This window comes from Trachypithecus francoisi, unplaced genomic scaffold (genome assembly GCF_009764315.1).
Source record: "Trachypithecus francoisi isolate TF-2019V2 unplaced genomic scaffold, Tfra_2.0 Lachesis_group3, whole genome shotgun sequence".
Lineage (NCBI taxonomy): Eukaryota > Metazoa > Chordata > Mammalia > Primates > Cercopithecidae > Trachypithecus > Trachypithecus francoisi.
In genome coordinates this window covers 113,481,868-113,496,436 of record NW_022681468.1, presented here as the reverse complement: position 1 = coordinate 113,496,436, position 14,569 = coordinate 113,481,868, and the positions used below count along the sequence as shown (strand labels likewise).

Here is a 14,569-nt window from a genome sequence, read left to right as displayed (position 1 = left end):
TCTCTTAAATAAAAAAGGCCAGGTGTGGTGGCTCACACCTGTAATCCCAGCACTTTGGGAGGTGAAGGTGGGCGGATCACCTGAGGTCAGGAGTTCAAGACCAGCCTGGCCAACACAGTGAAACCCCATCTCTACCAAAAATATAAACATTAGCCAGGCATTGTGACAGGCGCCTGTAATGCTAGCTACTTGGGAGGCTGAAGCAGGAAAATCGCTTGAACCCAGGAGGAGGTAGAGGTTGCAGTGAGCTAAGATCACACCACTTCACTCCAGCCTGGACAATAACAGTGAGACTCCGTCTATAAAAAACAACCCAAAAATGTAAAAAAGATTCCTTAATAGCATCTAATATTGAGTCTGTACTAAGTTCAATTGTCTAATTAATATCTTAAAAATTGGCTATTGGCCAGGTGTGGTGGCTCACACCTGTAATCCCAGCACTTTTGGGAGGCTGAGGTGGGTGGATCACTTGAGGTCAGGAGTTCAAGACTAGTCTGGCCCACATGGTGAAACCCTGTCTCTACTAAAAACACAAAAATCAGCTGGGCACGGTGGCAGGCGCCTGTAGTCCCAGCTGTTTGTGAGGCTGACGCTGGAGAATCGCTTGAGCCGGGGAGGCGGAGGTTGCAGTGAGCCAAGATCGCACCATTGCACTCCAAGCTGGGCAACAGAGCGAGCTCTGTCTCAAAAATAAAAATAAAAATAAACCGACGTTTAAATTCAGAATCCAAAGTCTGCATGTCACATTTGGCTTATATGTTTCTTAATTCTTAATTTACAACAGCTCCCCTTCCCTACCCTTTTCCTAACATTCATTGGTTGTGATCTAGACTTCTACACTTGTCTAAAAGCACCAACCACCCAAGCAGACTTTGGTAATGGTTCACATCAGAGCTAAGAACTCAACACTCTTGCAGGATTCTCCTGCAAAAAGCTCACATAGGCACGCTAGACAGAAAGAGATCAGGAGATACCAATCATGGAGATGTTAAATCATCTGCCCTTCTGCAAAACCCAAGAGGCACAAAATAGAGTCAATCACCACAGATCAATCCAGGTTGATTTCTACCAGTGAGAACTCCAACAGTTCCTGCTAATCATCAAGTTGACTCCAAGGAGCAAATCACACTTAAGTTTATGTGGCCAAACTAAGGCACCACACAACATCATTTATGCCAATAATCTCAACTCTGGTTGCTCGTTAGAATCACTTGGGTAGCTTTGAAAACATGCAAGTAAATCAAAATTCCCCTGAATGCTATATATATGCATACTACAAATAACTATTACAGCAGTAAGATTACAAGTCATCTTAAATCCTCAAAAATTGGTACAGGCACTGGTACTGCCTGCCACACAGACCCGGATATCTACAACAGCAAGCTCCAAACATCTTTCAAGAGAAACATAATACATTTTCTAAAACTCTGTCTTCTGCCCCAAACTGCTTCATAAAACCAAAGCAAACAATGCTACCATTTTTCTAGCTATGCTAATAGTACTAGCAGACTCAAAGGACTCATAACTGGGAAACTATGTTAAAAAACAGAAAGCCCTAATTAGTTTGACACCTTTAAAACAAAACCTTTGGGGGATAAGATGATTTTCTTTTGGCATTAACAGGCACTATCAAATCTAACTCATCCATTACTCACCTTATCAAAAAATAACGATTCTGTTCCACCACCATGTTTGCTGGCATCTGCCATGGAAGAATCCTTTAGATTGAGCAGTTTGGGTTTCTTCTGCAAAAGAAAGATACAAACATGTGAGATTCAAAGAGTGGTTTTCTCTGAATTTTATTTTTGTCTGCGTTCAATGGTTTCAACACTGAAACCACTGCTGATTAATAATTTGAAACAAATGAGAGAACTCTAACCAACTCACTCCATACCCTCTAAGATTTCTACTCATATTTTCTATTTCAGTTTGCCTGTTAAGTTTCTTTCTCCAACAGAGGTTCAAAGATCATTCTACTCCAAAATGTTTTCTCCAGAAATGATCATGACATTACTGTGACAAACTTTTAGAACAGCCTTACTTTTTCTAGGGGCCCAAAGTAACTTCATTGAGACTCTAATGCCACTGTTTTGTTCTCCTACCAGCTGAGGGAGAAGAGGCTGTTTGTAAAAAGAGCTGGGGCACGTGGCCTGAAATTGACAGAAATCAATCTTTAACCCTGAATAATATTTCAAGTAAAAATGTACTTAAAAAGCATAATTTGCTGGGCATGGTGGCTCACGCCTGTAATCTCAGCACTTTGGGAGGCCAAGGTGGGCAGATCATGAGGTCAAGAGATTGAGACCATCCTGGCCAACATGGTGAAATCCCGCTTCTACTAAAAATACAAAAAAAATCAGCTGGGTGTGGTGGTGCGTGCCTGTGGTCCCAACTACTCAGGAGGCTGAGACAGGAGAATCGCTTGAACCCGGGAGGCTCCATCTCAAAAAAAAAAAAAGCATAATTTTTCTAAAAGAAGAAATAACTATCTTGCCAGCAATATCCCCTCAGACTAATTTAATATTGTTCTTTTAAAGGGAACCAACAGGCCACGATATAATCCTGTCAAGCAAGAAGTTACTTTTGAAATCCACCACTTACTCTCTACGAAGAAATGCACAAACTTGGTGAGAAGTAGCACATTTCCCTTGGCTATCTCAGAGTATACTTTCTTAAGAGCCGCAGCCTCTGCTTACACTGCCTATGCAGAAAGTAGGTGGAGAATTGTAAGACCCCACTATATTCTTTCCACCTGTAGGTAATCAAGAGTGGGAGGACATAAATCCAAGCATGGAGTGTATCTACTGAGCTGATTCTTGCTACCCATATAACTAATTCTCTTTACTGAAGTGAAGAAATAGAAACCATTATTATGTTCAACTTGATTTCAAAAGAAACCATGACAAACACTAATGAAAAAGGATACTTCAAAAGTGTTAGTAACACCTAGTATGTGAGACCTTGTAGTTAGTCACTTACTATTTATCAGTCACCTCTATTAGAGGATAGAAACACCTCTTACTACTAGAACCTTTTGTCATTATTTAATTCTGCAGACACATCTATCTCTTCCATATTACATATTGCTTTGAAATTCACTGAAGAATTCAACATTCAATACATATAACTAGCGCTCTCCCTATCACAGCTGTGTTACATCAAAGACGGGAGCAAGCTGTGCTTTCTGCAGACAGACCATCAGTGTTAAATGTAATAAAAAACATCATGTAATGAATTACTAATAGGAGTTTAAGACTTCCCTCTGCTACAGCCCAAAGGTCCTGCCTTGGAGATTAAGATGATACAGACAAGATCTGGTAACCCAGCAAAGAACTTTGAGCAGGACAGGGTTCTAGACCAAAGAGACCTCAAAAAGCACATGCACTCTACTCACAAGAGGACCTCAGAGATCATTTATTTCTGAAATAATTCTCAAACTCAAGAATGTTCTTTCTTAACACAAGGCAGATTTAAAGCATCAAATAAGAAGTGGCCAGGCACGGTGGCTCATGCCTGTAATTCCAGCACTTTGGGAGGCCAAGGCGGGTGGAACTCCTGACCTCAGGAGTTCAAGACCAGCCTGGCCAACATGGCGAAACTCCATCTCTACTAAAAATGCAAAAATTAGCTGGGTGTGGTGGCACACGCCTGTAGTCCCAGTTACTTAGGAGGCTGAGGCAGGAGAACTGCTTGAACCCAGGAGGCAGAGGTTGCAGTGAGCCGAGATCATGCCACTGCACTCCAGTCTGGGTGACAGAGCGAGACTCTGTATCAAAAAAAAAAAAAAGAAGTGAAAAAAATTTTAAGTATTGGAAATTCTTAGTAGCAACCAAAACATTAAAGAAATGACAGCTCATTGCAAAGGAGATAATAAAGAACTCAAAAAAGTACAGTAATCCAAGCAATCAATGTTATTCTAATACTCTTTTGCAAAGCCATATAAACTTTGCACTGAGTTTCTGTGACACATACTAACTCGCTCCAAATATCTAGGACCCAACTGTTAACGCACTTAAGAACACGTGACCATCTCTAGCGTACCTCTCCCTTAGAATTGCTTGTGTCAAAATAAGCAGCTGCTGCCCATTCTCACCTTAACTGGAGGCGTGGTTCCTGTAGGGTGTCTGCGGATCTGGCAGCCATTCTGGCTGGGCCTCTGCGGCTTGTTGTTCAGTTGGGGCTTCTTGACAGTGCCTCCATGATCATTTCTCACAGAATCAACCTTCTCAGCAGTTGTTTTGCTTAAAAGCTGATTAAGACACATGAAAGAGATTAATGCTCTTATCAAAGCAAACAAATATCATCTAGGAAAAGTCCCCTTCTGAGCACCGTTTTCCAACTTCTCTAAGATAATAATAATAGTGTAATTCTTACAAAAAAAAAAAAACATACCACGGAGCTGTTGGCATCTGGTAGGAATTGTCCAAACTCTGACAACAAATCTTCCTGGTTTTTAAAGAGACGCGCAACCTGGGCATACACCTCTTGCTCTGTCAACGCTGGAGTGTAGTTTCCTCCAGCTTCCTTGGCATTTCTCTGCTCTTTCTGAGGAATTGCAAATGAAAAGAGATCACATTAAAGGGCTACTGTTTTGAGTCGCTCATCTTTGCACACTTTCTGGAATCACTGTTATCTATTTAGGCTGCATGTAAGAAGAAAGTCTAGGTTCTCAGCACCCGTTCTGATCACAAACGAAAATTTCAAGTTGAGAAAAAAGTGCAAGATGGTGGATGACAATTCCTTTCAAAACTAGGGTAGTAAATTTTTTTGAGATGGAGTTTCACTCTTGTTGCTCAGGCTGGAGTGCACTCGTCTCAGCCTCCCAAAGTGCTGGGATTACAGGTGTGAGACACCATGCCCGGCCTAGGGCAATAAATATTAATGGCCGGGGGACCACTACCAACTGACAAAACCTTAGAAATTTCTCCTTCTTCTACTGTAGATTAACTAGACTAAATAAGTCACTATCTAAATGTCCCAGATAAAACAGAGCTTCATTTCATGGGATAGTGACTAAAAATCCTGACTGAGGCCGGGCACAGTGGCTCACACCTGCAATCCCAGCACTTTGGGAGGCCATGGCGGGCAGATCACCTGAGGTCAGGAGTTTGAGACCAGCCTGGCCAATATGTTGAAACCCCATCTCTACTAAAAATACAACAAATCACTTGAACCCGGGAGGTAGAGGCTGCAGTGACCCGACATTGCACCACTGCACTCCAGCCTGGGTGACAATGCAAGACTCCCTCTCAAAAAACAAACAAACAAAAAAACTGGCTTTATAAACACGTATGGTAGTTTCTAACTGGCTAATTTCCAGTACGAATTAATGGACACAATAATGGTTACTTAAGTTGTTCTTTGACTAGATGGCCTGATTAAGACAACCTGAATGGGCACTCTTCTTACCTGATATGTGTGCAAAATCTCCAGGAATGCTTTGTAGATGTCTGGTTGGCCCTGGAATCTGTTCTTGATCTTATTAACATAGTTGATGGCATGATTAAATTCCACAGGTTGATTGTTCTGCAAGGATGGGGCCGTTCCCAATGAGATTGTCACTGGTGTGTGAGGCTGGACTGGCGGAGAACGTGGGGATGCATACGGTGGAAGTGGGGGAGTCTGCTGACTGGCTGGAGTATGTGCTTGTAGTTGGGAGGGCTAAAAAGAAAAAAAGTCTTTATTCTCCTCAGATGCATAGATGAGTTGATAGAAGGAAAGTTCAAACTAAAGAGAAACAAAGTGTCAACGTATATCCTTTATTTACTCACTCAGGCCAGGCCATTTTAGTCCAACACAAATCATACTGGGCAACAGTGGGAGTTGTAGAGAGTTCAAACATGCTGATACAAATATCTCAGTCTCACATTTTCTTAATAAAACCTTAAAACTGGAGCCATCTCCAATTACAGTGAAGAATTTTTCATATGCAATGTTTTAGCTTAGTAGCTCAACAAGTACACATAGAAAAAAGCTCATTCTACACAGCCTTTTGATGTCAACAAAAAGACAACACCTCAATTGTTGCAGCAGCTCCACATAGTCTTCTATGCCAACTCTGTCCTGTAGAACTGAGATGATGGAAATGTCCTTTATTGCACTGTCTTAAATACACAGCCACTAGCCACATGTGGTTACTGAGCACTTGAAAGCTAGTGCAAATGAAAAACTGAATTTAATTTAAATTTAAATAGTGCTATGTGGCTAGTGGCTACTGTGTCAGACAGTGTGGTTCTAGACCAAGAACACCCCATCTTCATCATCATCACCATCACTGTTCATTAGATCTTCTACTTAGCTTGATATAATCTGGTAAGTGAAGTAACTTTCATAAAATAAACATGTGGGCAGTAGCACAATTTGACCATAAGAGGATGGTTTCTGTCTGTGCTATCAACTACTACTACACAAAGTCACCACCTGTTGGGATGTTCATGGTTTTATAAGCAGAAACTGTAAAGAGAAAGACCTTGAAAGTTGTTGCTGTGTTGATTTAAATAGATATCTAAGTGGTGTGTAAATGTGAACCATGTCATACTGAAGTGACTACTGCATTTTTCTCTGATGAAATCTTTGTAACCTTGTGTCTCAGTATCTAAGTCTTATATAAAGGGGAAATGTCAAACGAAGGTACTTTCTAGGGATGCAGTCACATTGATGCAATATTTTCCAAGTGCTCACCTTGCTGACTTTGGCAGGTGGGGGCTGAGGAGCTGGCTGGGCAGGAGCTGGGGCTGACTGGGTTGAAGGCTGGGAAGGATGTTGGGGTGGTGGTTGAGGCTGGGGCTGGATGCCATGGGTGGGAATCTGATGAACCTGGCCAGGAGTTGTCACATTCACCATGTCATTGGTCTGCACCTCAATTTTGTAGCCAGGGGGCAAGAAGGTGTTGAATCCCATTATCAGATCGGGGTGGCCTTTGAATAGCTGGGACACACGACTAATCACTCCTGGGGTGTCGATGCTGATAAAAAAACAAAAAGAAAAGTGATGAACTGTAAGCTTGACAAACACCCTGGTCATAAAAAATTTCACATTTCTTTTTTCTTTTGAGATGGAGTCTCACTCTGTCACCCAGACTGGAGTGTAGTGGTGCGATCTTGGGATCCTGGCTCACTGCAACCTCCGCCTCCCAAGTTCAAGTGATTCTCCTGCCTCAGCCTCCCAAGTAGCTGAGATTACAGGCATGTGCCACCACACTCGGCTGATTTTTGCATTTTTAGTAGAGATGGGGTTTCACCATGTTGGCCAGGCTGGTCTCGAACTCCTGACGTCAGGTGATCCGCCCACCTCAGCCTCCCAAAGTGCTGGGATTACAGGCATGAGCCACCTCACTCAGCCAAAATTTCACTTCCTACTAGGTTTTCTCTAAACAGGAAAACAGATAATCTACACATTTTAAAATTAACACACAAAGAACTCTGAGATTCAAAGATATTCGGCCACAATTTTTTTTTTTTTGAAACAGTGTCTCATTCTGTTGCCCAGACTGGAATGCAGTAGCATAATCTTGGCACACTACGGCCTCCGCCTCCCAGGTTCAAGCAATTCTCCTGCCTCAGCCTCCCATGTAGCTGGGATTACAGGCACCCGCCACCATGCCCGGCTAATTTTTGTAGTCATCAACATTTTGAACAGAATATATGTTCATGGTAATAATCCTACCAAGCAGATACTCAGACAATACATAGAAAGCTACATATCCCAAACAAGATCCACTCTTTGATATATCAGTATATATCATTTCAGCACAAATCTACATTGTTCAGATGAGTTACAACAGTGAACTATGAGTACAACAGTTTATAACAGTGAACCATGCCAGAAAGTAAGAGTATCTAAATCAATTCAGAAACCAAGTAGCCTAAATCACTACCAGTGCTACTTCCCTGATTGAGACAAAGCACTGAAAAACTTTAGTTAACAAAAATTTACCAATAAGGATAAAACAGTCTAGTGGCCATAATTTCCATCAATAAAGGAATGCATAAAATAAAGGCATGATTTTGAAAATTCAGCCGCAGAAAGGAGCATCCTTTATCTTCCAGTAAATAAACTGTCTTCTCCTTTCGAAAATCAATATGCCAGATACAAAGCTTGAGTACAATCACACATCTTTTACCTCTGAGATTTAAATTCCTTCATGATGTCAAGGAAATCATTGTAGACCTGAGGCTGACTACCAAATTGCAGCTTCACCTGGTCAAGATAAGACAGCGCATCCTCCACCTGAGGCAGGGATAAATATCAAGGTTATAAAAAGAAAGTAAGCTCACAATTACAAAAAAAAAATTATGCCTAAGTATGCTTAACACAGTAAATGAAATAAAAATATATTAAATATATACTTAAAAGTTAGTATGGATGTCAGTAATAAACTCAAGCTTAAAATAATAATCAACTCATAAAATCTGTAGCCTTGCCTTGGATAATTTTGAACAGAATGATCAGTGAAGAATAATTACAGTGATATGTCATTTATTCATTAATTCATTTCATCATTTCATAAGTATCTACTAAACTGCAACATGCCAGGCCCAATGTGAGTACCAAGGATTCAATGACAAATAATTTGTAGCCCCTCGTCTACAGATGTTTGTTTGTATGTAGTCAGGAATCATAACACAGCGGGTAACCCAGTAACACTCAATGCCTGGAGACGACATGGGAAGGACACGTCTTCCCCACCAAAAAAGTGAGGCTTCCCTAGGAGGTAATGTATAAACTGAGACCTAAAGATGAGTATAAGCCAGCAAAAGTAAAGACCAGTGGAGGCCGGGCGCGGTGGCTCAAGCCTGTAATCCCAGCACTTTGGGAGGCCGAGACGGGCGGATCACGAGGTCAGGAGATCGAGACCATCCTGGCGAACACGGTGAAACCCCGTCTCTACTAAAAAAATACAAAAAACTAGCCGGGCGAGGTGGCGGGCGCCTGTAGTCCCAGCTACTCGGGAGGCTGAGGCAGGAGAATGGCGTAAACCCGGGAGGCAGAGCTTGCAGTGAGCTGAGATCCGGCCACTGCACTCCAGCCCGGGAGATAGAGCGAGACTCCGTCTCAAAAAAAAAAAAAAAACAAAACAAAACAAAACAAAAAAAAAAAAAAAAAAGACCAGTGGAAAAAACCAAAGGTAGCAGCATGGGCAAAATCCTAGACAGGATACGATATGGGATATTTAGAAATCTGAAAAGTTTAGTTTGGCTGGAGGATCTGTAGTGAAGAGGAGCACTGGAAGGAAAAGTAACAAGATGAGACAGAAAAAAAAGTAGGATCTAGATTCTGAAAGGATTTGTAAATCTTGTGAAAAAGCAATTTAGATTTTTATCATCTGCATTTTCGCGTACGCAATTTGACTGCAGTGTTGAGAAAAAATTGGCACAAGAGCAGAAAAGACTGAAAGGAGGTAGGAAGACCAGTTATGCTACAAGAATAACTGAACAACTCCTGTGAAAACAGTGGCTTGAATTATAGTACTGGCCCAGAACAACAGAGACAACTGCATAGATAAAAAACCTCGTTGGGTAGCAGAAGTGACAGGATTGGGTAACTAACTGAATAGGAGAGCTAAGGGAGAGCCAGCATTCAAAAGTGATCCACCACAGAGCACTGTGAGGAAGAAGAGGCCAGAGTGACTCTCGGACCGATCAAAGCTCGCATGCCACTGCATCCCGCACCCAGCACTTACATCCTTCTGCATCACTACCACACCCAAGAGAAAGCCTGAAGGGGATGCTAAAGGAGATACAGCCAAGGTGAACAATGACCCAGAGAAGATCTGCAACGTTGTCTGTTAAACCTGCTCCTCCAAAGCCAGAGCCCAACACTAAAAAGGCCCCCGCAGGCCGGGCGCAGTGGCTCACACCTGTAATCCCAGCACTTTGGGAGGCAGAGGCGGGAGGCTCATCTGAGGTCAGGAGTTCAAGACCAGCCTGACCAACATGGAGAAACCCATCTCTACTAAAAATACAAAAATTAGCCAGGCATGGTGGTGCATGTCTGTAATGCCAACTACTTGGGAATCTGAGGCAAGGGAATCACTTGAACCCAGGAGATGGAGGTTGTGGTGAGTCGCGATCATGCCATTACACATCAGCCTGGGCAAGAGCAAAATTCGGTCTCAAAAAAAAAAAAAGAGTCCCCCGCAAAGGAGAGCGAGGAGGTACCCAAAGGGAAAAAGGAAAATGCTGACACTGGCAGGGAAGGGATTAACCTTGCAGAAAATGGAGATGCCAAAACAGACCAGGCACAGAAAGCTGAAGGTGCTGGAGATGCCAAGTGAAACGTGTGCATTTTTGGTAACTGTGTACTTCTAGTAACCGTAAGGTTTGAACTATAAAGTTATGAAGTTTGTAAATTTCGAAATACCATTGTTTAAATCAAGATTTTAAAAAATGCAGAATTTTGTTTTGCTTTTTCTAAAGCTGTGTTGTTAGCACACAGAACACTTCATTATTATTTTGGAGGGAAGGATCACAGGTCATTAATAGAATATCTTTGAAGCTGGACTGATGTGGGGAAAACACCTTTCCCTTCTAGTTTTGAGAGACTTCCTCTTGGCTTATAGGAGAAGAAATTCCCTGACTTTATTTATGTATTTATGTAGAGATGGAGTTTTGCTATTGTTGCCCAGGCTGGAGTACAGTGGTGCAATCTCGGATCACTGTAACCTCTGCCTCCCGGGTTCAACTGATTCTCTTGCCTCGGCCTCCTGAGTAGCTGCGGTTACAGGCGCCCGCCACCATGCCTGGCTAATTTTTGTATTTTTAGTACAGACGGGATTTCACCACATTGGCCAGGCTAGTCTCGAACTCCTGACCACAACTGATCCACCAGCCTTGGCCTCCCAAAGTCCTGGGATTACAGGTGTGAACCACCATACCCAGCCTAGATTCCCTGACTTTTGACACACACGGCCACCTTGGCCCAAACACCTTGTGTGATGGAAAAACAAATTCATTTTTACGTCCTGTTCTCCCTTCCCACCTTCACACTCTTAACTCCCTTATATCCAGACACCTGTTGGGACCTAACCCCCAGTAATTGGTTACCAGTGTGTGTCAGGCAGTTAAACTTTCCAGTCATGCCACTGAAATGGCAGCCCTCAAAAGAGCAGTGGTTCCTTTTCTAGACTGTGGATCTTCAGGTAAGTCCTGCCATTTTCATTTCACTTCCTGAAAGTCAGGGTCGACTTGTGAAAAGTTGTTAAACAACATGCTAAATGTGAAATGTCAACCTTCACTCTAAACTTGCCCTGTTCAGAGCATCAAATGAAGAATTCACTGGGTTTTATAGTGGCTTTTCATGTTTTTTTGCTAGTTCACTGTTAAGGATTGTCCATGTCCTGCCTGAAATACCATGACTGTTTATGGAAAGTATCTTTTTTTTTTTTTTTTTGAGACAGAGTCTCGCTGTGTCGCCCAGGCTGGAGTGCAGTGGCCAGATCTCAGCTCACTGCAAGCTCCGCCTCCCGGGTTCCCGCCATTCTCCCGCCTCAGCCTCCGAGTAGCTGGGACTACAGGTGCCCGCCACCGTGCCCGACTTTTTTTTTTTTTGTATTTTTAGTAGAGACGGGGTTTCACCGTGTTAGCCAGGAGGGTCTCGATCTCCTGACCTCGTGATCCGCCCGCCTCGGCCTCCCAAAGTGCTGGGATTACAGGCTTGAGCCACCGCGCCTGGCCAAGGAAAGTATCTTTAAAGCCAGATACAGTTTGGCCTGGGGAGAAAAAAAAGCGACCTATCACAAAGAAGAACAGGTTGGAAAGGCTACGCTATGAGTCTGATTTAGGACAAAGACACCCAAAAGAAATCCCCACTAGCTGTTTCCTATTTACTCTGAGATGAGTAAGTTTTTTTGGTGGTTTAATTGAAGCCTAAATATTTAAAATTATACAAAATATCAGGTTTAAGAAATTTCAGGAATAAACATTTGATGTGATTTAAGCCAGTCTTTTTCTTTTTTTTTGAGATGGGCGTCTCGCTTTGTCTCCCAGGCTGGAGTGTAATGGTGCAATCTCGGATCACTGCAACTTCCGCCTCCTGGGTTCAAGTGATTCTCCTGTCTCAGCCTCCTGAGTAGCTGGGATTCCAGGCTCATGTTACCACATCCAACTAATTTTTTTTGTATTTTTAGTAGAGATGGGATTTCACCATGTTGGCCAGGCTGGTCTTGAACTCCTCATCTCAACTGATCCGCCCGCCTCAGCCTCCCAATGTGCTAGGATTACAGGTGTGAGCCATCACACCTGGCTAGGCATAGATAGTCTTTTGATTTGTTGCAAAATGGAACATTCACGTTCAAGTCAATCAGTAATTGGTGCTATGGTCTGAATGTGTCCCGCAAAATTCTTACATGGAAACTTAATCACCAATATGATGATACTAAGAAGTGAGGCCTTCAGAAAGTGATTGTGGAGCCCTCATGAATGGGATTAGGGACCTTATAAAAGGGCTGGAGTGAACCAGTGTTGGCCCCTTTGGCCCTTCTCCCTTCCACAGCGTGAGGACACAGCCTTCAGGCACCATCTCGGAAACAGAGTTCAGGCCCTTACCAGACACCAAACTGGCACCTTGATTTTATTTTATTATTTTATTTCATTATTTATTTTATTTTTTGAGATGAAGTCTTGCTCTCGTCACCCAGGCTGGAGTGCAAAGGCGCGATCTCAGTTCAACGCAACCTCTGCCTCCCGGGTTCAAGCGACTGTCCTGCCTCAGCCTCCTGAGTAGCTGGGATTACAGGCGCCTGCTACTGCACCTGGCTAATTTTCGTATTTTTAGTAGAGACGGGGTTTCACCATGTTGGCCAGGCTGGTCTAAATCTCCTGACCTCGTGATCCGCCCGCCTCGGCCTCCCAAAGTGCCGGGATTACAGGCGTGAGCCACCACGTCCGGCCTATTTATTTATTTTGAGACATGGTCTCACTCTGTCACCCAGGCTGGAGTGCAGTGGCATAATCTCGGCTCACTGCAACCTCCACCTCCTGGGTTCAAGCGCTTCTCGTGCCTCAGCCTCCAGGAGTAGCTGGGATTACAGGTATCTGCCACCATGCCCGCCTCATTTTTTTGTATTTTCAGTAGAGACAGGGTTTTACCATGTTGGCCAGCTTGGTCTTGAACTCCTGACCTCAAATGATCTGCCCACTTCAGCCTCCCAAAGTGCTGGGATTATAGGGGTGAGCCACTGTGCCCAGCCAGCACCTTGATTTTAGATTTCCCAGCCCTCAGAACTTCTCCAGAACTATGAGAAATAAAATGCTATTATTTAGAAATAGATTATCTAGTCTCAGGTATTTTGTTATAGCAACACTAATGGACTGAGACAAATGGCTTTTTTTTTTCTTTTTGAGACGGAGTCTTGCTCTGTCACCCAGGCTAGAGTGCAGTGGCACTTTCTCAGCTCACTGCAAACTTCATACCACTCTCCTGCCTCAGGCTCCCAAGTAGCTGGGACTACAGGCGTCTGCCACCATGCCCGGCTAACTTTTTTTGTATTTTCAGTAGAGACAAGTTTCACTGTGGTAGCTAGGATGATCTCGATCTCCCGACCTCGTGATCCACCCGCCTTGGCCTCTTAAAGTGCTAGGATTACAGGTATGAGCCACCATGCCTGGCCCCAAGACAAATGGCTCTTTAAGAGTTCTTTTTTTTTTTTTTCTTGAGACGGAGTCTAGCTCTGTCGCCCAGGCTGGAGTGCAGTGGCCGATCTCAGCTCACTGCAAGCTCCGCCTCCCGGGTTTACGCCATTCTTCTGCCTCAGCCTCCCGAGTAGCTGGGACTACAGGCGCCCGCCACCTCACCAGACTAGTTTTTTTGTATTTTTTAGTAGAGACGGGGTTTCACCGGGTTAGCCAGGATGGTCTTGATCTCCTGACCTTGTGATCCACCCGTCTCGGCCTCCCAAAGTGCTGGGATTACAGGCTTGAGCCACTGCGCCCGGCCTAAGAGTTCTTAAGACTTCCATTATGGCCATGGGTTAATCAGTGTTTCAGTGTTGCTAGATATCAGATTGTATACTTGGTCAATACCCACTTGTTTGATGGTTAGTTTTTCTATACAAATATTATGACAATTTCTGTTGAAATTCAATGGACTATTTTAATTCATATTCTGAACTTTCCATACTGAAATATTTCATTAATGACCAACTTAAGTGAACACAAAATGCAGTAAGTTTGCAAAAGGAACCAAGACTCTGGAAGATATTTAAGAAAAGGATGCATCAATATACAACAAAAGAAGAGTTATCAGTAAGATATGGTATGGTATAAGGTAACTACTGCAGAGAAGGAAAAAGTACAGAAACCCAAAAGAAAGCAATTATGTGTGATAGGTGTATATCTGAAACAAAAAGGTACTGAAAGTCACAACAAACCACTGTTTAAAAACTAGTTCTAGGCCGGGTGTGGTGGCTCACACCTGTAATCCTAGCACTCTGGGAGGCCAAGGAGGGTGGATGCCTTGAGGCCAAGAATTTGAGAGCAGCCTGGCTAACATGTCAAGACCCGTCTCTAGTAAAAAAAAAAAACAACAACAACAACTATTAGGCGTGGTGGTGCACTCCTGTAATCCCAGC

At 43.2% G+C, this 14,569-nt stretch overlaps 1 protein-coding gene across 4 annotated transcripts in view; it reads right to left on the bottom strand.

Moving 5' to 3' along the window:
* SIN3A (SIN3 transcription regulator family member A) overlaps positions 1-14,569 on the bottom strand; it is a 91,719-nt gene that overhangs the window by 36,901 nt on the left and 40,249 nt on the right. For all 4 annotated transcript variants that reach the window (XM_033190964.1, XM_033190963.1, XM_033190961.1 and 1 more), the window contains exons 4-9: positions 8,123-8,229; positions 6,682-6,964; positions 5,410-5,661; positions 4,393-4,545; positions 4,094-4,249; positions 1,656-1,745 (exon numbers count right to left, since the gene is read on the bottom strand). In XM_033190964.1, the coding sequence (XP_033046855.1) occupies positions 1,656-1,745; positions 4,094-4,249; positions 4,393-4,545; positions 5,410-5,661; positions 6,682-6,964; positions 8,123-8,229 (1,041 nt within the window). The remainder of the gene's footprint in view (positions 1-1,655; positions 1,746-4,093; positions 4,250-4,392; positions 4,546-5,409; positions 5,662-6,681; positions 6,965-8,122; positions 8,230-14,569) is intronic.